This window comes from Brachycentrus maculatus, unplaced genomic scaffold (assembly GCF_059751285.1).
Source record: "Brachycentrus maculatus isolate JH-2025_06_01 unplaced genomic scaffold, ASM5975128v1 h1tg000145l, whole genome shotgun sequence".
Lineage (NCBI taxonomy): Eukaryota > Metazoa > Arthropoda > Insecta > Trichoptera > Brachycentridae > Brachycentrus > Brachycentrus maculatus.
The window spans coordinates 29,719-52,096 of NW_028280898.1; the positions used below are offsets into that span (position 1 = coordinate 29,719).

At 35.6% G+C, this 22,378-nt stretch overlaps 1 protein-coding gene across 1 annotated transcript; it reads left to right on the forward strand.

The window, feature by feature from the left end:
* The first annotated feature begins 5,974 nt into the window (after positions 1-5,974).
* Positions 5,975-20,395, forward strand: Pgi (glucose-6-phosphate isomerase). The gene is made up of 10 exons (XM_088260988.1): positions 5,975-6,181; positions 7,328-7,467; positions 9,685-9,853; positions 12,343-12,616; positions 14,050-14,162; positions 14,941-15,067; positions 15,888-16,141; positions 16,330-16,462; positions 17,998-18,139; positions 19,416-20,395. The coding sequence occupies exons 1-10, from the start codon at positions 6,051-6,053 to the stop codon at positions 19,604-19,606; spliced, it is 1,674 nt and encodes a 557-aa protein (XP_088117114.1). The 5' UTR covers positions 5,975-6,050; the 3' UTR covers positions 19,607-20,395.
* Positions 20,396-22,378: the final 1,983 nt, after the last annotated feature.

A 22,378-nucleotide genomic window follows, 5' to 3' on the forward strand; every position in this document is an offset into this window, starting at 1 on the left:
AAAATATGTAGGAAAATTCTTTTATATATTATCCTACATTATAATAAAAAATGCAAAGTTTGTAGACAAATTATCCCTGGATTACATAAATTTATATTTTACTAAATGTTACATAATAAATAATTTGTGCTAAGTGTTCATTATCCACAGTAAAATCTTTATTTTTAGATCACAGAATTAGTTATGAAGAAATGAATATATATATGCAAATCACTGTTCTTCACATATTTCTAGACAATGGGATATATAATAATATTAATAAAACCCTTATCCGCACACCAATGGTGTATAGGGCACTGTGTCATATAAACACAGTGTTATCTTGATCGTTTACACATGAAGGAAGGGTGATCAGCCCTCCGCTTCAGGTACCAGTCCATGGTAATATTGAATAAATATTACAGTGAAAAAATCACTTATATTTATTTTACCCCCCTTGGGAATCGAACCCGGGACCTCCAGAACGGTAGCCGAGCGTGCTGACCATTACACTACGGAGGCGGACATTACACTGGGATATATACTCATTTTAAATTATAAATTCAAAAACTTTAAAAAATTGCAACAAACCAGTATTGTTCTTATTGAAATGTAAAGGAGATTTAAAGGAACCAACTATCCATGTTTGAAATATTGCCAAAAGAACTAAATTAGAATAACATTGGATGTGACGTCATTATGAGTATGTTCCGCTTGCTACCTACACAGGTTTAGCGCCCAGTACTCATAGGTATGGGATTTGAAGGAAATAAAATTGGGTTTTTATTCACTAGTTTTTACAGCATTGGAACCAACGTTCCAAAAACACGCAAACTTGAAAGATGCAATATGCCACAAAAATGTTGATTTTCAACTAGCAAACTTTGCAAGTAATAATTAAAAATAAAATTTTGAGAATATGTTAAGTCTGATATTCCTTTTGAGTATAAATGGAGGCCATATATTAATATGAAATAAATTCCTGTCAATACTCTTACACATATCCAATAGGCACATCTATTTATATATAGGGGCACCCATTGATAATACCCCATAATTTTTATGAACAACTGCATAAATTCCCCCTAAACACATGTATACTCCTGAGTGATTACACTCCATTGCAATACCACAAATTCAAATATTTAGAAAATGATCAATAACCTATTTTCTTCCTTTTTCGAAACCCTTATCTGCACCCCAATGGTGCCTAGGGCTCTGCATCATACAAATGCAGTATTATCTTGATCATTAACACATAAAGGGTAATATTGAGTAAATATTAGAGTGAAAAAATCACTTTTAATTATTTGACCCCTCTTGGGAATTGAACCCGGGACCTCCAGTACAGAAGCCGAACGTGCTGACCATTACACTATGGAGACGGAGACTTTCTTCCTAATACATATAAAATTTATAAAATAACTGCCATTTTAATTGTTATTATTATTAAATTATTTACTTTAATATTGCCAAAATATTTAGATGAAACAAATAAATATTAATTAGTTCACCATTTTTTAAAACACAAATCAAATGCAACTAAGTACTTTGCAAAATGTATATACCTACATTATAGATTGAGTGGCACAATCATTAAAGACAATATTCTGTATTTATAATATTTATTCACTAGGAAGTACAGAAAAATATTACGTATGGTTGTTTTTCAGTTATAGTTTTAAACCTTAACAAATTTAAACAAACACATACTATAAGAAGATTTTTTTTTGTAATACATTATTTGAATGGGTGATTCCTATGTACGTATATTAAAAGTTTAGACTTTTCAAAAATCAAATAAAATGCCTTATAAATAATAATAATGATAAAATCCGATCACTGGAAGCCAGGGGGGCAAACCTTTTTTTGTGCATGTGCCAAAATTTAAAAAAAATGAAAATAGCTTGTGTTCCAAGTAGTTTTTTTTGAGATTCTGGAAAATCCTATGCTGTTATCTTTGCATGTCACCTTTGGTGTAAGAGCCATGGGTTTGCCACTCTTGGAATTGACTAAAACCCCATACTCCTTGATAAATTAATTATTCTTAGTAGATGAACTAGGTACGTTTTATATTACATCAGGTGGTATTTTAATTTACATTCCTGTTTTATAAATATAATTATATCATTTTTTTATTTCTATGCAGCTTTGATTGTGTAATATTTGTTTTCTGTGATTTTATAATGTTTTAATTTTAAATGTTTTTCGTAATTTATTGATTGGGTAATAAAATGTGTTTTACTTTAATATTTCATGACCAAAGTTTTTCATTCCTACTTTCCTAAATATGTACATTTTTCCACCATTTAAGGCTTTCTATATAAAATGACTTTATTTTGCTAGTGATATCACAAGAGCTATTATTTGTAAGCCACATTTATTTTTTCCATACCTCAAAGAGTTTAAGTAGATATATCTACTGCTAGTATCAAAGGTAATACATTTTTGTTTTTTTTTATCCTTCATAGTTCTACAATCATTGTATGGAATAAAAATTACTACTACTACTACTACTACCATCACGCCGTTTCCCCGCAGGGGTAGGCAGAGAGGATGGAACGCCACACTCTTCTGTCCTGACATACACTCCTAGCCTCCTTCACATCCATACATCTAGTCATACATGCCCTCCGATTACGCAGACTTTTGACACCGCCAGATTTTAGGTTCTGATTAATCTGATCGTGCCAAGTCTTTTTCGGTCGTCCACGTTCTGTTTTCCCTCTCACATTCGCCACATATATTTTCTTAGTCATTCTCTCGCTATCCATTCGCTCCACATGTCCATACCACCGCAAAGAGCTCTTTCTAATCTTTTCAATTATTCCTCGTTCAGCCTTACATTCCTTTCTTATATCGTCGTTTTTAATTCTGTCATACAATGATTTTCCACACATTCGTCTGAGGGAGCGCATTTCAACAGCATTCACTCTGCTTTCATCCTTCCTTTGCCAGTTCCATCATTTTCGCTCCGACTCCCATACTTTCAATCTCTTTCATACAATGGTCCATATAGAGATTAAACAACCATGGTGACATTACACATCCCTGCTTTACGCCTTTGGATATTGCAAACCATGATGTAATGTCCCCATTCACTCTTATACTAGCTGTGCTGCCCTCGTAGAGGGAAGCAACTGCTTGTATAAGTTTATTGTCTACTCCATATTTTTCCAGCACGCTCCATAATTTTATCCTATCAACCTTATCATACGCTTTCTGCAAATCCACGAAAGCACAGAAGAGTTTCTGATTTTTAGCCAAAAACTTTTCCGTCAGCATTCGTAGTGCAAAAATTTGATCTGTGCAACCTCTTCCACTCATAAAAGCACCTTGCACATCCCAAATCCGTTCTTTCGTCACCATTCTAACTTTTTCAATTATAATCTTACTATAGAGTTTACCGACAGAGCTTAGCAGGCTTATCGCCCTATAATTCCCACACTCTGCGCGAGATCCCTTTCCCTTGAATAGAGGCATGATTACTGCCCTTCTCCAATCCAGAGGTGTGTATCCTTCCTCAAGACACAGGTTAAATAGTCTGTGAATCCATGTGAGGGTGGTCAGTCCACCACATTTTACAAACTCTATAGCAATATTATCATACCCAACAGCCTTACCGTTCCGCATTAATTTTAAGGCATTCGTTATTTCTGACATACTTATCTCACATACCATACCGTCACTCACCCTTGCCTCTATGGGTGTCTCGGTGGAGACATTGCCGTTACTTTCATAAATTTCCATAAAGTATTCTTTCCATCTTTCTTTCACTTCACTTTCATTCGTCAATATTTTTCCATCATTTGATTTGATAACTTTCATACCTCCATTTTCAGTCTCATTTTTTGCGTTCTTTACCTCTTTCCAGAAAAGCTTAATGTTTTCTTGAAAGTGGGTTGACATTTTCATACCTTCTTCTCTCTTTAGACGATCTTTCCGTTCTTTTACTCCCATTTTCACTTTTCTCTTACATTCTTTATACCGATCTTTCATTATTTTAAAAAGTTCACTCTTAACATCGTTAACTGCTAACATATTTAGCCAAGCATTCTTCTTCTCAGAGACAAGTCCTTTCATGCCCTCATCCCACCATGCATCTCCTTTTTTTCTACCTTGGATCGCAACTCCACATACACTCTTTGCTGACTCATACATACACGATTTGATGTGCTCCCAGGTATCGTCTACATTCATATCCATAATCCTTACATTCAATCTTTCATTCACTTCCCTTTCATACGACTTACTTACATTCTCGACTTGTAGTTTTTCAACTTTGACTCTAGATGAAACCGGAACAGTTTTGTTCCTGGACCGCCATCCACGGAACAGAATTACTCTCGATACGACGAGGAAATGGTCCGACTCCATTTCAGCCCCTCTAAATACTCTCGTATCGATTGTATTTCTCCTCAATCTTGAGTCAACAACAACATAATCGATTATGGTCCTTTCATTCCCTCTCTCCCACGTATACTGATGGATCCCCTTGTGATCGAAAAAAGTATTCGAAATAAAGAGGTTCCATTCCAGACACAACTCGAGCAGACTATTCCCATTACCATTCGTTCTGTTATCACCAAACATACCTAAGGCTGATTCGAAGCCATCCCTCCGAGTGCCTACCCATCCGTTAAAATCACCTGCTAGAATCACTCTTTCATTCGATCTTCTATTCGTCAGCACTTCTCTTACACTCTCCCAGAACTCTCGTTTCACATCCTCAGAAGATGAGTTCACAGGAGCATACCCTATTACGATAAGGATACTCGTGACTCCAATCTTGAAGGAGATCCACATGAGCCTGGCACTTATACATTTGTATTCTTTCATACACTCTACCATTCTTGGGGATAGTAGCGCCGCGACGCCCTGACTCGCCCGCTCTGTGTTCTGTACTCCAGACCACAGAACAAGCGTGTCATTATGCTCCAACGTACCACTTCCCCTTTTCATGCATTCGCTTACACACACAATGTCTAGAGCTTTGCTCTTCATACTTTCGCACAACTCATTCATCTTCTTATCCATTCCTCCTCGGATATTCCAAGCGCCTATGCGGCATTCCATCCTCCTCTTTGCACCCCCGCGAGAGACGCTGCATAGTGGGTGGTGAGCCTCACTGCTACGTAACGGCATTCTCTCGCACAACTTTTATTATCCTATTTGCACATACTTAAACTTATAAATTCATTAATTATTTAATTATAGATACACTAATATACAAAGAACATGAACTAATATAAGCTTAAAATTATATCAAAAGTAACACTAAAAACAAAACTCAAATCATCCACTTATCCCTTAACACACTGTTTATAATATATTGTTTAAGTTTATGGTCTAGCCTAAAACGTTCACTAATTACTTCTATTGTAAAATTTTCGTATGAAGGGAATTTATATTCAAAATAGGAAATGAGATAACGTAAAGAATACAGAATTTATAGGAAAATAGACTTTTGCAAATAGAACATTGATGTAGACATGTTGAGTATTTATGAATTAATATTTATGGTGTGAATTTGTAATGTAATTTTTTTATAGCTTAAAAACATAAGATGAATTGCAAAAAAAATAAAATATAAAGCCTTTGTGTTGAGCTAGCTCGTGTCGTTTATAAAAGCATTTTAGTTTTTATTGTTGTTTCTCAGCCAAGTCACAAATTCGTAAGAATACACTTTTTTCATGCCAACCAATGGTGGTTGAACCACGTTCAAATTAAATAGGTAAGTACTATTTTTTTTTTTTAGTACTGGTAACATAATTGTTTAACGACTAGAAAATAGGTACTTATCCAAAATTGGAATTTGTGAAATAGAATTTTATTCACAATTAGTAAATAGTTGGATGTAATGTAAAAAAAAACTTATTTATAAGGATGGAAATAGCATTCATAATTGTAAATAAACATTCCTATTACAAAGAAAGCAAAGAAGGCGATGTTAAATATTGCTTCTAGCCGTTCGTAAATGACCTTCGTTTGACTTTTCCACCAGCTGTCAATTCAAGTACTTTCTCAATTGCTCGCCGCGAAACGCCGGGTTTCAATTTTATCAATAAAAAATGGAAAACAAAGTTCCACTAACCGAGGATTCGGCTTGGCAGAAGCTGAAGGAATACTACGACCAGAATGGGGCCAATATCAACATTTCCGACCTGTTTAAACAGGATCCCGGACGTTTTGAGAAGTTCAGGTAATATTCTTGTTAGAATTTCGTTCTTATTCAGGCTACGTTTTATTATTATGACCTCCAACTATCCTTCATGCTATTCGTTTTAGTTGTTCCCCCTGAAACACTTTTACTATATCGAACTAGAGCATGAATAAATTAATATTTATTTTATAATTAGCATTTTAGATTTCTTATTTTATTTATCTTTTTGTATAATTATATTATGTTTCATTTTATCTGTATTAATTTATCATATTGTAATAAAAATTAATTTGACGCTCATTCGCACTCAATAGTGCTTGAAGCACTGCATCACAGTGGTGGAAATTGATAATGATTAATCTCATAATTTTTAATCTCTAATATTTATTTAATAACCCTGGACTGGTACCTGAAGCGGAGGGCTGATCACCTTTCCTTTATATATTAAAGATCAAGATAACACTGCGTTTATATGATGCAGTGCCCTATACATCATCAGGTGTGGATAAGTGTTTGAATGGAATTGAATCTCATAATGGCAAGCCCTGCTTTTCAGGTGCCTAAATATAATAATAATAAACCATATCCGCTCCCTAGGTGGAGCATATGGAGTCCACAAACTATCTCCAGGCTTTTCTGCCTAAATATATCAATACATAAATATCTCCTATGTGAACCAACCCAGCGCTGTAAACAAAAATTTGGAAACACTTAAAGTATTATTTTTTGACATCTCATCAAAGATGAAGAAGAATATGGAAGTCTGGGCATTTACGGGGCTGACGACCGTCATCGGCTGGTTTAAGTGATCACTTTACACACGTGTAACATTCACCAATTCTACCCATTATTGACAACCACACTACTCAAATTCTTGAAAGTTCTATATATATATGAACCAATTTAGAAACCTTGTTCTTGAATCACTAGAACTTCACTAGAGACATCTATTGGTGAGATGTAAAGAAGCTTTTTACTAAGCAGAAACTCTTATATTAGTATGTGAGGTCCGAATCCTGGATTATAATCACACACATGACTATCCAGATTTTGTGAACAAGTATTTGGACACACTCAAAATGTTGTACTTAAAGTATTGTCGTATTTCTCATCTTATAAGGGATATGTAATTTTTTTTTACTTATGTTCTATATGTAATATATTCTCTTTTAATTTGATTCAAAGCATGAAGCTTCAGACCCCCGAGGATGGAGACATTCTGTTTGACTACTCCAAGAACAGAGTGAATGAGACGGCTTGCAACCTGCTGTTGAATTTGGCCAAAAATAGAGGAGTCGAGCAAGCCAGGGATGCCATGTTCTCAGGTGCCTATTACTTATTATTATTATTATTGCAAAGCATGTTGAATCACTCTCAACCTTGGCCAGTGTTGCCATATCGCTCACTCCTTTCAAGAACGTCATAAATCAAAAATCGTCAATTTTCAGTCATCCATGTTTTCGGAATGCCCAGAAAATGTACTATATCCCAGCAAAAGAGCCATATTTTTAACTTAATATTTACCCGCTACAGGGCAGAAAGTGTTGTTTTTGTATTTTGAAGAAAAGGTATTGTTTAATTATTTTTTTAAATATACTTAATATTTTTCTGTCTTAATATTTTATTTTTTCTGTCTTAATATTTTTCTGTCCGCCTCCGTAGTGTAATGGTCAGCACGCTCGGCTACCGTTCTGGAGGTCCCGGGTTCGATTCCCAAGGGGGGTAAAATAAATATGAGTGATTTTTTCACTGTAATATTTATTCAATATTACCATGGACTGGTACCTGAAGCGGAGGGCTGATCACCTTTCCTTCATGTGTAAACAATCAAGATAACACTGCGTTAATATGACACAGTGCCCTATGCACCATTGGGGTGCGGATAAGGGTTTAATTATTAAAAAAAATATATATTTTTCAAATGGAGAAAAAACCTTCAGGTTTTATCTAAAAAGATCTGTCGCACAGTAAAAAGTTCAATAAGTGGCTTGATATTTATTTTCAATAAATAGTATTATATTTTTAAACTTTAAAAACGTTATCCTGAAAAATCAAGTTTTTCGATTTATGACGTTCTTGAAAGGAGTGAGCGATATGTCAAACCAAAAAATTTTAATCAAACAGTCTAGAAATCTGTATAGAATCAATAACCCAAAATCTGTGTAGGTGCCTATTTGCCACTGCTTTGAAATTTTGATACAAATAGCACAATCTGTTAAACAGAATTCACAGTATGCATATTCTTCACCCTTTTCACTTGTTTCTAAACAAGTCTTAAAATAATTATCTTCCAGCCAGCACTGATTAAAACGATGCGTATTACGCGACGTGTATAAAAAAATGAACACTCGGTCGCGTGAACAAAATAGACATGTTTTGGGGAATCCTGCAGTACGCTGCGTAAATTGCGTAATGTTCCATGACAAGACAAAATAGTACCCTACCCCATGGGTCGGCAACCTGCGGCCCGCGGGCCGCATGCGGCCCGCGAGACATCTTGGTGCGGCCCGCGAGATTCTCGCCGCAACGCACATGACGGACGATATTATACACAATCGAGTGAAAGCAAGCGAGAAAGGGAGCGAAGGGAATCTCATTGATTTTATTAAATACAATAAATGTCGTTAAAATATACACTTTAGGTTTTATTTTTAAAACTAAAATATTTGTACATAAATATTGTATGTATACCTACTGCAAGTGCGGCCCGCACTGATCCCCATGAAAAATATTTGGCCCTTTTACAACAAAAGGTTGCCGACCCATGCCCTTCCCAATAATAAATAACGCACTCCAATATAAAACAAATTCTCACCTACTTATTATCAAATGTTAATCATGCTCGAATCTATACATATTTTCATTCTTCTGTTTTATCATATACATACTATGTCCAATTCCAAAAATCTGTATAAAACTAAGTACTACCTAAGAGTTAAATCTGTCATCTGTAATGGCAGTCTAAAATCTGTATCAATACAGATTAATCTGTATGTATGGCAACACTGACCTAGGCTGAAATTTTTTCTTCAACAATTGCGCCTTCTGAAGCCACGAAAGCTTTCAACATAGCCGTCAACTGGGCTGGAGAAGTCATCCAGAACACTGAAGAATTGGTGGTTTTGAGACGAATGCATGATTTAGCCCTTGAACACTAGTTAGATTCGTTACTACTACTACTACTATCACGCCGTTTCACCGCAGGGGTAGGCAGAGAGGATGGAACGCCACACTCTTACACAGCCAAATTTGTTATAATTGCCAATTATTACATGAAATTATAGTAACTTTAAACATAAAGAGTAAATCCACTCGCAAGTAGACATAGGCTATGAAACTTAAAAAGTTGAAGCCTGAGTAGGGTCATGATATGCGGTGTTGCATAGGCCGCAGCTAGATTTCAGAGTCACTTGAATGTTAGGTAATTTAAAAAAAACTAATTTGTTCACTCATTGCCGTTACATAGAGCTAATGCTAGCATGACAGAACTTTCCGGATAACCTATGATGATGAATTTATAACCTATTATTTTAATCTTAAAGGTCAGAAGATCAACTTCACGGAGGGGCGTGCGGTGCTGCACATCGCGCTGCGTAATCGCAACAAGCGCCCCATCCTTGTGGACGGGAAGGACGTCACCCCCGACGTGGAGGCTGTCCTGGCGCACATGAAGACCTTCTCCAACCAGGTCATATCCGGAGAATGGAAGGGGTAATCATCTTCCATCCAGCTATTAACACATTGTAATTGGAGGTCTGAAAACAATAGACTTTAGCCGGAAGCGGGCGTTTTCACTTGGATATGTCATTTTATTTATTGTTTCGGCATTTACCTTGTGGTAAGACATCGCTCACTCCTTTCAAGAACGTCATAAATCAAAAATCGTCAATTTTCAGTTGTGCATGTTTTCGGAATGCCCAGAAAATGCACTGTATTCCAGCAAAAGAGGCATATTTTTTACTCAATATTTATCCGCTACAGGGCAGAAAGTGTTGTTTTTGTATTTTGAAGAAAAGGTATTGTTTAAATATTTTTTCAAAATATACTATATATTTTTCAAATGGAGAAAAAAACCTTCAGGTTTTACCTAAAAGGTGTATTGCACAGTAAAAAGTTCAATAAGTGGCTTGATATTTATTTTTAATACATTGCATTATATTTTAAAACTTTAAAAACGTTCTCATGAAAAATCAAGTTTTTTGATTTATGACGTTCTTGAAAGGAGTGAGCGACATGTTAAAATGATTAAGGAAAGGCTACGATGTTCTTTAATTCTAATCTTAAAATTTCTCGCGGTTTAGCCTATATATTTTTATCACAATCTCCACAAGAAATTTCATAAATCCTACTTTTTTGTAATTTATCTATTTTTGATTTTGAGTTATCGAGGATTTTATGTAAAATAATATTTGTATAATATGCAGTTTTTTTGTTTATTTTATATATTAGTTATGTCCGCTTCCGTAGTGTAATGGTCAGCACGCTCGGCTACCGTTCTGGAGGTCCCGGGTTCGATTCCCAAGGGGGGTAAAATAAATATAAGTGATTTTTTCACTGTCATATTTATTTAATATTACCCTGGACCTGAAGCGGAGGGCTGATCACCTTTCCTTCATGTGTAAATGATTAAGATAACACTGCGTTATATGACGCAGTGCCCTATGCACCATTGGGGTGCGGATAAGGGTTTTATTATTATTAGTTATTATTCAGACCTGACGATGGAAGTTTAGCCTCCGAAACTAGTAGTCATTAATAAACTCAAGTGGTATAAGAACAAGTGTTTCCCTAATCATTTTGGATATGTCACAGTGATATTTCATTTGGATAGTAATATGTATTTCACTTAGTAAATACCACTATTTCTTAAAATTAAAATAATAAAAATTAGTAACAGCTCTTGCCATCTCTTCATCCTTTTCAGTGCCCCAAAGGCACAACTCTAAAATTTAGGCTTAGCTTCACGCATGGTGTTTGAAAATGATGTGGAATGCATGGAAACACGTGTCACAGTTGATTTCAAGAAATAATGGTACATATTTCTTCTTCTAACCCTTATCCGCACCCCAATTGTGCATAGGGCACTGCATCGTACAGAAGCAGTGTTATCTTGATCATTAAATACACGAAGGAAAGGTGATCAGCCCTCCGCTTCAGGTACCAGTCCAGGGTCATATGAAATAAACATTAGACTGAAAAATCACTAATATTTATTTTGACCCTCTTGGGAATCGAACCCGGGACCTCCAGCATGGTAGCCTAGCGCGCTAACCACTATACTATGGAGGCGGTACATATTTACCAAGTGAAATCCAAATCATCTTATTTTTACTTATTTATTTTTTTACAGAAATGTTAATAATATTAGTATATAACCTCTCACCGAGATTTTTATGTCTACCGGTTTCGAGACGTACCCGTCCCTTCGTCAGGACAATCACTACCACAGCATGCAATCAATACCAAAAATCGACCAAAAATCGAAAAAAAGGGTCGACCAAAAATCGCATGTGTTAAACATTTTGTGTAGTTTTAAGTGTGTAAATGGTGCTATGGTGGTGAAGGGTGGTATTGTTTGCATTCTGTGGTAGTGATTGTCCTGATGAAGAGACGGGTACGTCTCGAAACCGGTAGACATAAAAATCTCGGTGTGTGTATACTAATATTATTAATATTTTTTTAAAAAAATAAATAAGTAAAAATAAGATCATTTAAACCATTTTTAATTTGGATTTCACTTGGTAAATATGTGCCATTATTTCTTAAAATCAACTGTGACACGTGTTTCCATGCATTCCACATAATTTTCAAACACCTTTTTACAAATAAATAATAAAATAATAATAAAACCCTTATCCGCACCCCAATGGTGCATAGGGCACTGCGTCATATAAACGCAGTGTTATCTTGATCGTTTACACATGAAGGAAAGGTGATCAGCCCTCTGCTTCAAGTACCAGTCCAGGGTAATATTGAATAAATATTACAGTGAAAAAATTACTCATATTTATTCTTACCCCCTATGGGAATCGAACCCGGGTCCTCCAGAACGGTAGCCGAGCGTGCTGACCATTACACTACGGAGGCGGTATGGCAGAATGTATTCTTTTACAAATACTTAAAATAAAAAATGACTAACCACAAAGTAAATGCTTTAAATATGAATAATATTGAGAAGATCTTATTTTCTTTGATTTTAGATATACAGGCAAGGCGATCACAGACGTCATCAACATCGGTATCGGGGGCTCCGATCTCGGCCCCCTGATGGTCACGGAAGCCCTGAAGCCCTACTCCAAGGGCCTGAACGTGCACTTTGTGTCCAACATCGACGGCACCCACATGGCGGAGGTCCTTAAGAAGCTCAACCCGGAAACGGCGCTGTTCATCATCGCCTCCAAGACGTTCACCACGCAGGAGACCATCACCAACGCCACCTCGGCCAAGACCTGGTTTATCGAACGCTCCAAAGATGTGAGTATCTATAGCTGTTTGGCCAATTTTTATAGCTATTGGTTTCGGGAACAGCTATTTTGGGAGCGGCGTGTTGCCACGTTTTGTGATAACGTGTTGGTGATCGTGTTTGTTAATGTAAAGGAGTAGTGCACAGAATGAAAACAAAATGATGTACTTACAGTTGGTTCCTTTATTGAAATAAATGCGATTTTATACTAAAAACTGGAATCAAATACCAGTCTGATGATGTCGGTAACGACGAAACCCGGTCGCTGGTCAAATAAAAATAAAGTGGAAAAGCTAAAAATATTGGTTTTAATCTAATAATATATTATTAATGACAAATAATTTACATTTAAATGTAAATTATAAGACCGAGAAGAACATGGCACGATCAGGTATGCCAAATACTTGAAAGTGGTCAGGTTAGGAGTCGTAACAATCGGCGGGTATGTATGAGGAGATGCATGAACGTGGAAGAGGCGAAGAATGTTTGCAAGGACAGAGTGGTGTGGCGCTCTATTCTCTTTGCCTACCCCTGCGGGGAAGCGGCGTGATGGTTAGTTAGTTTTTTTAAAATAATTTACAATATATGGAGTTGAAGAAGTAATGTTAAGATCTAAATAAAACGTCTGTTCGCGTCAACGACCCAAGTAGTTCTTGCGGTTTTTCAGCTCTCTTGCTTCAGAATCGGGTCCGCTCGGAAATCTTCGGTTTAGTTCGTAATGAAACGCCTCCGTACTGCTTACGTCAGTGCAACAACCCGACGGTGTTACCACATATCCTTCAATATTCTATATTTGATATTCAAAGTTTTGCGTATCTACTTGCATCTTACAATTTAACCCTTTCAATGCCTGAATGTATTAATATGGCCGTACCCAGCAGGCCATGATTTAACAACAAAAATAAAACCTAAAAAAGTGTATTTTTATATATAGATATAAAGGATATTATGAAAACTAACCAAATATGTACATATATACACCGTGCGGCGTTTTAGCTGCGTTTACTTGAAAAAACGCAGTTTAAATACTCACAAAATGTCAGGATTGTCAAAAACACAGCTTGATACAGAAAACATATTCACTTATACATGTAGCGGAATATATCTGTGTTTATTAAATATGTTTATTTATTTATGTTAACTTAGATTAGAAAAGGATTAAAAATAAATGTTAATGTTACACGAAAATACAAAGTCATTTATAAAACTGTAGTCGATAACCCTGTATCAGACACATATCGACTGTCAGTGAAAGCTTTTAGAAAGATGACTGTAAATTTGATAATATTTTCATATTTTCACATATTTTCATTATATATATGTAAATAAAAGTAGAATTCCATCCACTAACCTTGTTTAATTTTGGATATATTACCCAAAAATTTAAAATGGAATTCTACCAACTGTCTGCAGTTACAATAAATATGTTTTTGGCTTGTTCCAGGCTTCGGCTGTTGCCAAGCACTTTGTGGCTCTGTCAACCAACAACGAGAAGGTGACGGCATTTGGCATCGACGCCAACAACATGTTTGGATTCTGGGACTGGGTGGGCGGAAGGTAAGACCTTATTCATTTGTTACAAAATATTGTATAAGTATAACCAAATGTGCTCCAAAGAGCAAGAGCAGGGAGGCAGTTGCTGACTGATGTCAAAGTCCGGGAGGTGTCTGGGGCATGTGCTGAGAGGAGACAAGTACGAGCTATTGCACCTAGTGGAGGGTCCACGAGGTGTGGGCAGAAGGCAGATCTGGCTCCGGGATATACGAGATTGGACGGGGATCAGGACTGTTTAGAGCTACCCGAGACAAGGACAATAACTCTCAAGTAATAGCAGACATCAGAGAGACCGTAATTTATATATGTAGCACCATTTTTGTAATGTGCTTCCTCAGGGGTGCTTTTATTTACCTCTAAAATAAAAATCTATAATCTCATTACGGGGAAAAGAAAATCATAAAAATAATTTTGCAAGAAATACATTTTCAGTTTTTTTTCTTCTTTCTGTAGATAATATTCTTCTCAAAGTTTCTAATTGCTGGCGAAAGAACATAGCCATTGAGCCTGCAACAGTAAAGACACGCTCAGCAAATTTAATAATTTAAAACGGTAAGATCACTTCCCCAAAGGTACCTATTGCATTGCCGATCATAAAGTAAGATGTCCATCAGCTAATTCATCTATAATGTACAGCTTTTTTGACACTCTAGAGGCATATTTTGCATTCATTTATACATAGCAGACAGAGTTTATATTATATGGTTTCGACAGTGTGTGACAAGTGCGGTTAAGTAATATTTTTAGAACTTTGAAAAAAATATTTTGTTATTGTTTTCAGATACTCTTTGTGGTCTGCTATTGGGCTGTCCATTTCCTTATATGTTGGTTATGAAAATTTTGAGAAGCTGCTTGACGGTGCCTCCTACATGGACAATCATTTCTGCACTGCACCCCTGGAAAAAAATGTAAGAATAACTTTTGGAAACCTTTTTTTTTAAATATTCTAACGTGGAGTAAATTTGTTACATTCTGTCCAGTGTTCATTTTCTTTTATACTGGACAGAAAATATCAAATTTACTCCAAGTTAACGTATGTCAATATCAATAAAAATTCAGAATGTTGAATTGATCAACTTTACAAATAATTACCAAATTTTTTGTACAGAATAAATGTACATTGGTGGGCTTATTTTTAAGCAGCAATATCTTCCAATCAAATACACATGTCACTTATATTTATTTTGACCCAGGATTTGAATTTTACTAGGCAACTAATATTTTTTTTAAATATACATGTGTGCAAGGTTTTATCATGAGCATATATTGCTCACTCCTTTCAAGAACGTCATAAATAAAAAAGCTTGATTTTTCAGGAAAATGTTTTTAAAGTTTAAAAATATAATACAATGTATTGAAAATAAATATCAAGCCACTCATTAAACTTTTTACTATGAAACAGATCTTTTTAGGTAAAACCTGAAGGTTTTTTCTCCATTTAAAAACATTTAGTATATTTAAAAAAAACTATTTAAACAATACCTTTTCTTCAAAATGCAAAAACAACACTTTCTCCCCTGTAGCGGGTAAATATTAAGTCAAAAATATGTCTCCTTTGCTGGGATATAGTTCATTTTCTGGGCATTTTGAAAACATGCACAACTGAAAATTGACGATTTTTGATTTATGACGTTCTTGAAAGGAGTGAGGGATATATAACACCCTTCTCTCCATCGCTCTTTGGATAACACAAAGAGCAACATATGAGTTACTGATTCCTGTTTCCAGGCCCCCGTGGTGCTCGCCCTGCTCGGCGTGTGGTACTCCAACCTGTACGGCGCGGAAACGCACGCGCTGCTGCCGTACGACCAGTACCTGCACCGCTTCGCCGCCTACTTCCAGCAGGGCGACATGGAGAGCAACGGCAAGTACGTGACGCGCTCAGGGCGCCGCGCCGACTACAGCACGGGCCCCATCGTGTGGGGGGAGCCGGGCACCAACGGCCAGCACGCCTTCTACCAGCTCATCCACCAGGGCACCAGGTGATGGGCTCGGCCCTTCTTATTATATTTTGTCTGTAATCCATACGCAAGAATAAGCATTATAATAAGAGGCTATTTTTTTTTACGTAATTATTAATTACTCACTGCCTTCTTGATTTGCTTTTTAAATATGTGAGTAGGTACTGCATACATATATATGTAGAACTTACCTACCTATAACCTTCCAGGCTGATCCCGTGTGATTTCATCGCCCCCGCTCAGACGCATAACCCCATCGCCGGCGGAGTCCACCACAAGATCCTGCTGGCCAACTTCTTGGCGCAGACGGAGGCTCTGATGACTGGCAAGAGCGAGGCTCAGGTAAATCCAAGAAATGACATTTACTTTTCAACCTTTCCGGGGGAGTATGGGCATAAATGAACGTCGGTGGGAATTTCCCTCAAAGGAGTATCGACATTAATGAACGTCCAAGTCTGCCTGTCAGTTGGTATGATGTAACTTGTATAGCAATGACATCTCGGCTGTCCAAACTCAAAACACAGTAAGGGACATTTTTTTTGTAGTACGTTTTTTTGCATTTTTGGACTAAGTAGATTCTACTTAGTCCAAAAAGGCAAAAAAAACCTACTGCAAAAAATGTCCCTTACTGTGTTTTAAGTTTGGACAGCCGATCTGTGTATCTAAATTTGTTTAAGTTTTATTTTATGTTATATTTTAACATAATTTAAAAAAAATAAAAATCATGTAAAAAGAACCCACTCCCCAGTGATAGTCAGACATCAATTATAGTACTCCTTATTGTACCTTATTGGTTCCTCAAAAGAAGCCAAGATAAGAAAAGGTGTGAGACAGGGTTGTCCGCTGTCACCCTATCTATTCAATTTGTTCATAGAGGAGGCCATTGAAGAGTTGAAGGAAAAAACAAATGGAGTAAAAATAAACGGTCAACAAATACATTGTATAAGATTCGCTGATGACATCGCCCTGATAGCAGAGGACGAGAGTGACATGAACCACATGTTAAACACTCTCTCTAATGCTCTGGATAAGTTCCATTTGAAAATTAATGCCGCCAAAACAAAATCAATGATCGTTGAAAAAGAGCAATCTGACCTCCATCCAACAATACTTCTCGGAAATAGAGTAATTCAACAGTTGGATTAATTCTGTTATCTGGGTAGCACGCTAACATATAACAATAAATGTACCCTAGACATAAAAAAGAGGATAACGCTAGCCAAGCAAACTTTTATGAAAAAGTACAGCCTCGTATCAAACAAACATTTAAAAATTGAAGTAAGAAAAGGATTCATAAAGGCTTTTGTTTGGAGTGTTTTGTTGTATGGGTGTGAAACCTGGACCATCCAAAAGTACGAAAAAGACCGGCTTGAAGCATTTGAGATGTGGGTTTGGAGGAAGATGACCAAAACATCATGGGTCGTAAGGAAGTCCAACGAAAAGGTGTTGCAGGACGTAAAAGAAAGAAGAGAGCTTATAAATCATATTTTGAAGAGGAAGGCCAAGCTAATAGGGCACTCAATTAGACATAGCACCTTTCTTAGCAACATCTTCGAATGAAGAATCTTGGGAAAACGAACAAGAGGCCGCCCAAGAACTTCATACTTCCAGGATTTGAAGCGGCTCATGGACGTCTCCTCCTATTCGCAGCTCAAGAGGATGGCGACTGACAGAGACAAGTGGCTGACACAACAAGGCGCTGCCTTTAGAAGATGATGATGATTGTACCTTAATTATTATATTATTCCGAGAGAAAAGATTTAAAAAAAAAACTGTATTTTGTTAAATTTCATATTTTATTTATTTAATTTCAAACCAGATTTGTTTATATGTATTCGTGAATCAGCAGTTCTAACAAATTGTATATGTATCTGTAGGCCAAGGCTGAACTGGAGAAGTCGGGAATGTCCGCTGAGGAAGTGACCAAGATCCTTCCGCACAAAGTGTTTCTGGGAAATCGGCCCACAAACTCCATCGTCGTGAAGAAAGTCACTCCGTTCACTTTGGGAGCTCTTATTGGTGAGATAATTCTTAGACTAACTCAGTAAAGGTTCACTTTCATATAATGTGGTATGGTTGGAATGCAAAAGAGGTTAGATTATAGAAAAAACACAGAGAAATATAGATTTGCAGGAAAATACACCATCTTTGATGTCCAAAATGAGTATGTTTGTTCTCTCTATATTAAAAACATAACTAAAATATTTGATTTCTTTAAAAAAGTTAAATAAATCAATTAATAATTTTACAATTGACATTTGTGATAAAAATACCCTACAGATTTTTTGTATCCGAAAGCTTCATTAGTCCGAACAGTGGGTAAATAAATATTCAACATTCAGATTATAAAAGTCCAGCTATTTAACCTTTCCCTTCCGGTGCTAAAATAAAACGCGTCCCGGTGTTGGGTAGTCACTACACAATAAAAAAAATTAGCGATTTTAAATTGGAAAAATACGGACATTCATAGCTAATCCCCTTAATTAATTATAAATGAATTCAAAAATTATAATAATTTAGATTTATTTGCTGAAAACATAAAAAAAAAACCATCTGGTAACGCTCACGGAACAAGCATAGGTCCACTCTTGTCGAAAGCTCAAGAGCTACTGCCGCTAACCTGCTAGCTAGCCAGAGAACATTGAGCTTTGAGCTCCTCACACTTGCACAGTGCAAGTATGCAAGAGTGAGATGCGAATATATTGTCGCGGTTCCCGCACACTCTTCACACGCCGTTCATACGCAAATTTGTTTCCGATATTCACAAAATATCTCCGATGTACCCGATAAATTCTGATTGTTATTAATATCATTTTTTAAATCAACGCGTAAAGATGTTATGGAGGAATACCTAAAATCTTAGCCTTGTATTTATTATATTTATAGAGATATGGTTATTAGAAGCAATATATACTAGGTACACAACACTGGAAAATGAATATAATACATGTATGTCCGCCTCCGTAGTGTAATGGTCAGCACGCTCGGCTACCGTTCTGGAGGTCCCAGGTTCGATTCCCAAGGGGGGTAAAATAAATATTAGTGTTTTTTTCACTGTAATTATTAAAAATTACCATGGACTGGTACCTGAAGCGGAGGGCTGATCACCTTTCCTTCATGTATAAACGATCAAGATGACACTGCGTTTATAAGACACAGTGCCCTATGCACCATTTGGGTGCGGATAAGGGTTTTATATATATTTTATATGTAATACAAGCAATAATGGATTAAATTTATATTCCCGCTAAGACAGAAATTTAAAAATAAAAATAAACTTTTCTTTTTTTTCCAGCCATGTACGAACATAAAATCTTCACTCAGGGAGTGATCTGGGATATCAACTCCTTCGACCAGTGGGGCGTGGAGCTCGGCAAGCAGTTGGCCAAGGCCATCGAGCCGGAGCTGCAAGACAAGACTCCCGTCTCTTCGCACGACCCTTCCACCAACGGCCTCATCAACTTCCTCAAGCAAAACTTTGCCTAGATCTCTCCAAATCTTCGTCACCTCTTAAGCATAAACGGTGGACCCGACCGTCATAAGAATATATGTAATTGTTTAATTTGAAATGCTTTTATTGTCTGTAAAATGCTACATTTTAAAATGTAATGAAAACTTAATGATTTTGTTATAATGTTAGGTGCATCATGGCCATTTTAATATTATGATCGATTTCATCAGAATCACCAATTTTAAACAAATCATTTTTTTGTTATGAAACTTTTTAAGCGAGTTATTTTACTTTTATAGTGCACTTTTAAAAAATGCAGATTCTACACTCAATTAGTGTAAAAATTCACAATTTTTATATTAATATATTTCAATGTTAACATATCGCTCACTCCTTTCAGCAACGTCATAAATCAAAAATTGTCAATTTTCAGTTGTGCATGTTTTCGGAATGCCCAGAAAATGTCCTATATCCCAGCAAAAGCGGCATATTTTTAATTTAATATTTACCCGCTACAAGGCAGAAAGTATTGTTTTTGCATTTTGAAGAAAAGGTATTGTATAATATATTTTTTTTAATATACTAAATATTTTTCTAATGGAGAAAAAACCTTCAGGTTTTAACTAAAAAGTTCTGTTGCACAGTAAAAAGTTCAGTTAGTAGCTTGATATTTATTTTTAATACATTGTACGTATTATATTTTTTAACTTTAAAAATGTTCTCCTGAAAAATCAAGTATTTTGATTTATGATGTTCTTGAAGCGATATATTCTGATCCAATTTTCTTGAAAACGTATGTGAAGTAAAAAAAAAGAACAAAAAAAGTTTTATTCTGTTCACAAAATAGTTTATTTGTGCAATAATAATAATTTATTTTATCAAATGTTAGCACAAACCTATCTAACGTATTTTACAGTGAAATTCTTTACATATAATATAAAATTTTATTATTTTGCATAAAGTTGGTGTGAATATGAGATATAGTTTACATCTGCTCATCAAAATAAATGTGCTATTTATTAAATGTATGTAGAAAAATTTTAAAATATCCAAAATCGTCTGAAAAATTATGTATAATTTTATTATTTTGTTTTAATAAGTATATTATACTGTATTTTATTAATGTTGAGGGATTTAATTCCAGTACACTAACAGCTGTATTCCTACATAATCTCAGCCAATCAGGATCGCTGGAAATATGTATGAATATGGGTAAATTTCAGGTCACAGATTTTTTTATTGAATTTTTTTATGTTTTATCGAATTATATCTTTTGATATTAATTTTAAGATAAAACTCATTTATTTGTTGGTGATTGTTTACAACTTTATTTGAATTCTTCATACATAATACATAATAGTAAATCAAATTGAAATATAGATTATTTTGTGTTAGTAATTTATGCAAAATAAATGCAGTGGAACCTCTCACAAGGAGCATAATTTGTTCCAGAATCTTACTCGTGAAGCAAACATGTTTTGTTTTGACTGGCGTGGAAATCCAGGCTCACAAGTAAATGTCGTGAAAAAAGGACTGTCCCTTTCTCTGTAGCTCATTATGTGAAATGTTACTCGTTAACCGGATCCACGCGGCTCGCATAACCGTATGTGTTTTCACAAAACATGCCCCATACGCGGCTGAAATAAGCGTATGTGTTTTTACTTTGCTCCAAGTTTCGAACCTCAGTTCAACTTGGAGGGATTTTTTCATGGTGTGGAACTTTGGATAAAATCATATGTCAATGCTTGGCCTTATGACATCTGTTGGAATATCTGACTAATAATTTGTAACGTCACAAGGATAAATAAAAGAACAGATCCCTGATTTTTCTTGAGGTCGGTAATTAGTCCGCGCCATAATTATGCCCTTTATCTGTCTCACTCTCGACACTACGCATCGCCAGTGGGTAAGAGTGACACACGATGCGTGCTTTGATTTATTTATGTTACGATCTTATTTGTTTATATTACGATATATTTCAAGACTATGTGACACAAGTGTATTATAGTGTACCAAAAAGGCACAATGAATCCCATTGAACGTTTTTGTATAGGAAAATAAATTGTTTCTTAACTAAATACATGATAAAAGTAATCATTTAAAAAACGGCGAAATACCGCCGCGCACGGGCGTCTCTCAGGAACAAAGTTAACGCGGTTAAAAGGTTGAGGGAGCAACTTTTTCAGAATTTTTTTGTCTCGTTATTCGAATTACTCTTTATGAGAGGTTCCACAGTATAAGCATGATCCGGATAGAATGGTCACTGGAGTGACATTGGATCGCTACAAAATGTTTCTGTTTTCTCTACCTAGCTGGTTTTATATTTTGCTGAGAAAGTGTATGTATGCATATCCTAAATATTGTTTCTACAAAGTAAAAGAATTACTTATTACTTATAGATTTAAAATTTAAGTGAAAGTTTTTTATATATATGTTTATCGATTTGTTATGGTTTGATTTGTTTGTTAAAAAGGGATGTTTTTATATTTGTTTTTAATAAAATTAGTGGCAAATATATTTTGTGTAGAATTTTAAAATAAAACCATTTTACACTAATGTTTTTTTTTAATCATAAAATTTGTAATAGAATTCGGTGCTAGAATTTTTCTACTAGTACACATTAGCAGTGTGTAAGTTACACAGTCTGCCTCCGTGGTTAGCATACTCGTCTATTGTTCTGGAGGTCCCGGGTTCGATTCCCAGGGTGGGGTCAAATAAATTTAAGTGATTTTTTTCACTCTAATATTTATTCAATATGAATTTTCCTATCTTCTAACTAACTAACTAACCATCACGCCGCTTTCCCG

What these genes read in the sequence shown, in the direction of transcription:
- Pgi (XM_088260988.1), top strand. Translation starts at nt 6,051, where the DNA reads ATGGAAAACAAAGTTCCACTAACCGAGGATTCGGCTTGGCAGAAGCTG. An exon ending in CAGGGATGCCATGTTCTCAG is followed by an intron (nt 7,468 to 9,684) that starts GTGCCTATTACT and finishes TTAATCTTAAAG; the next exon opens with GTCAGAAGATCAACTTCACG. An exon ending in CACTTTGGGAGCTCTTATTG is followed by an intron (nt 18,140 to 19,415) that starts GTGAGATAATTC and finishes TTTTTTTTCCAG; the next exon opens with CCATGTACGAACATAAAATC.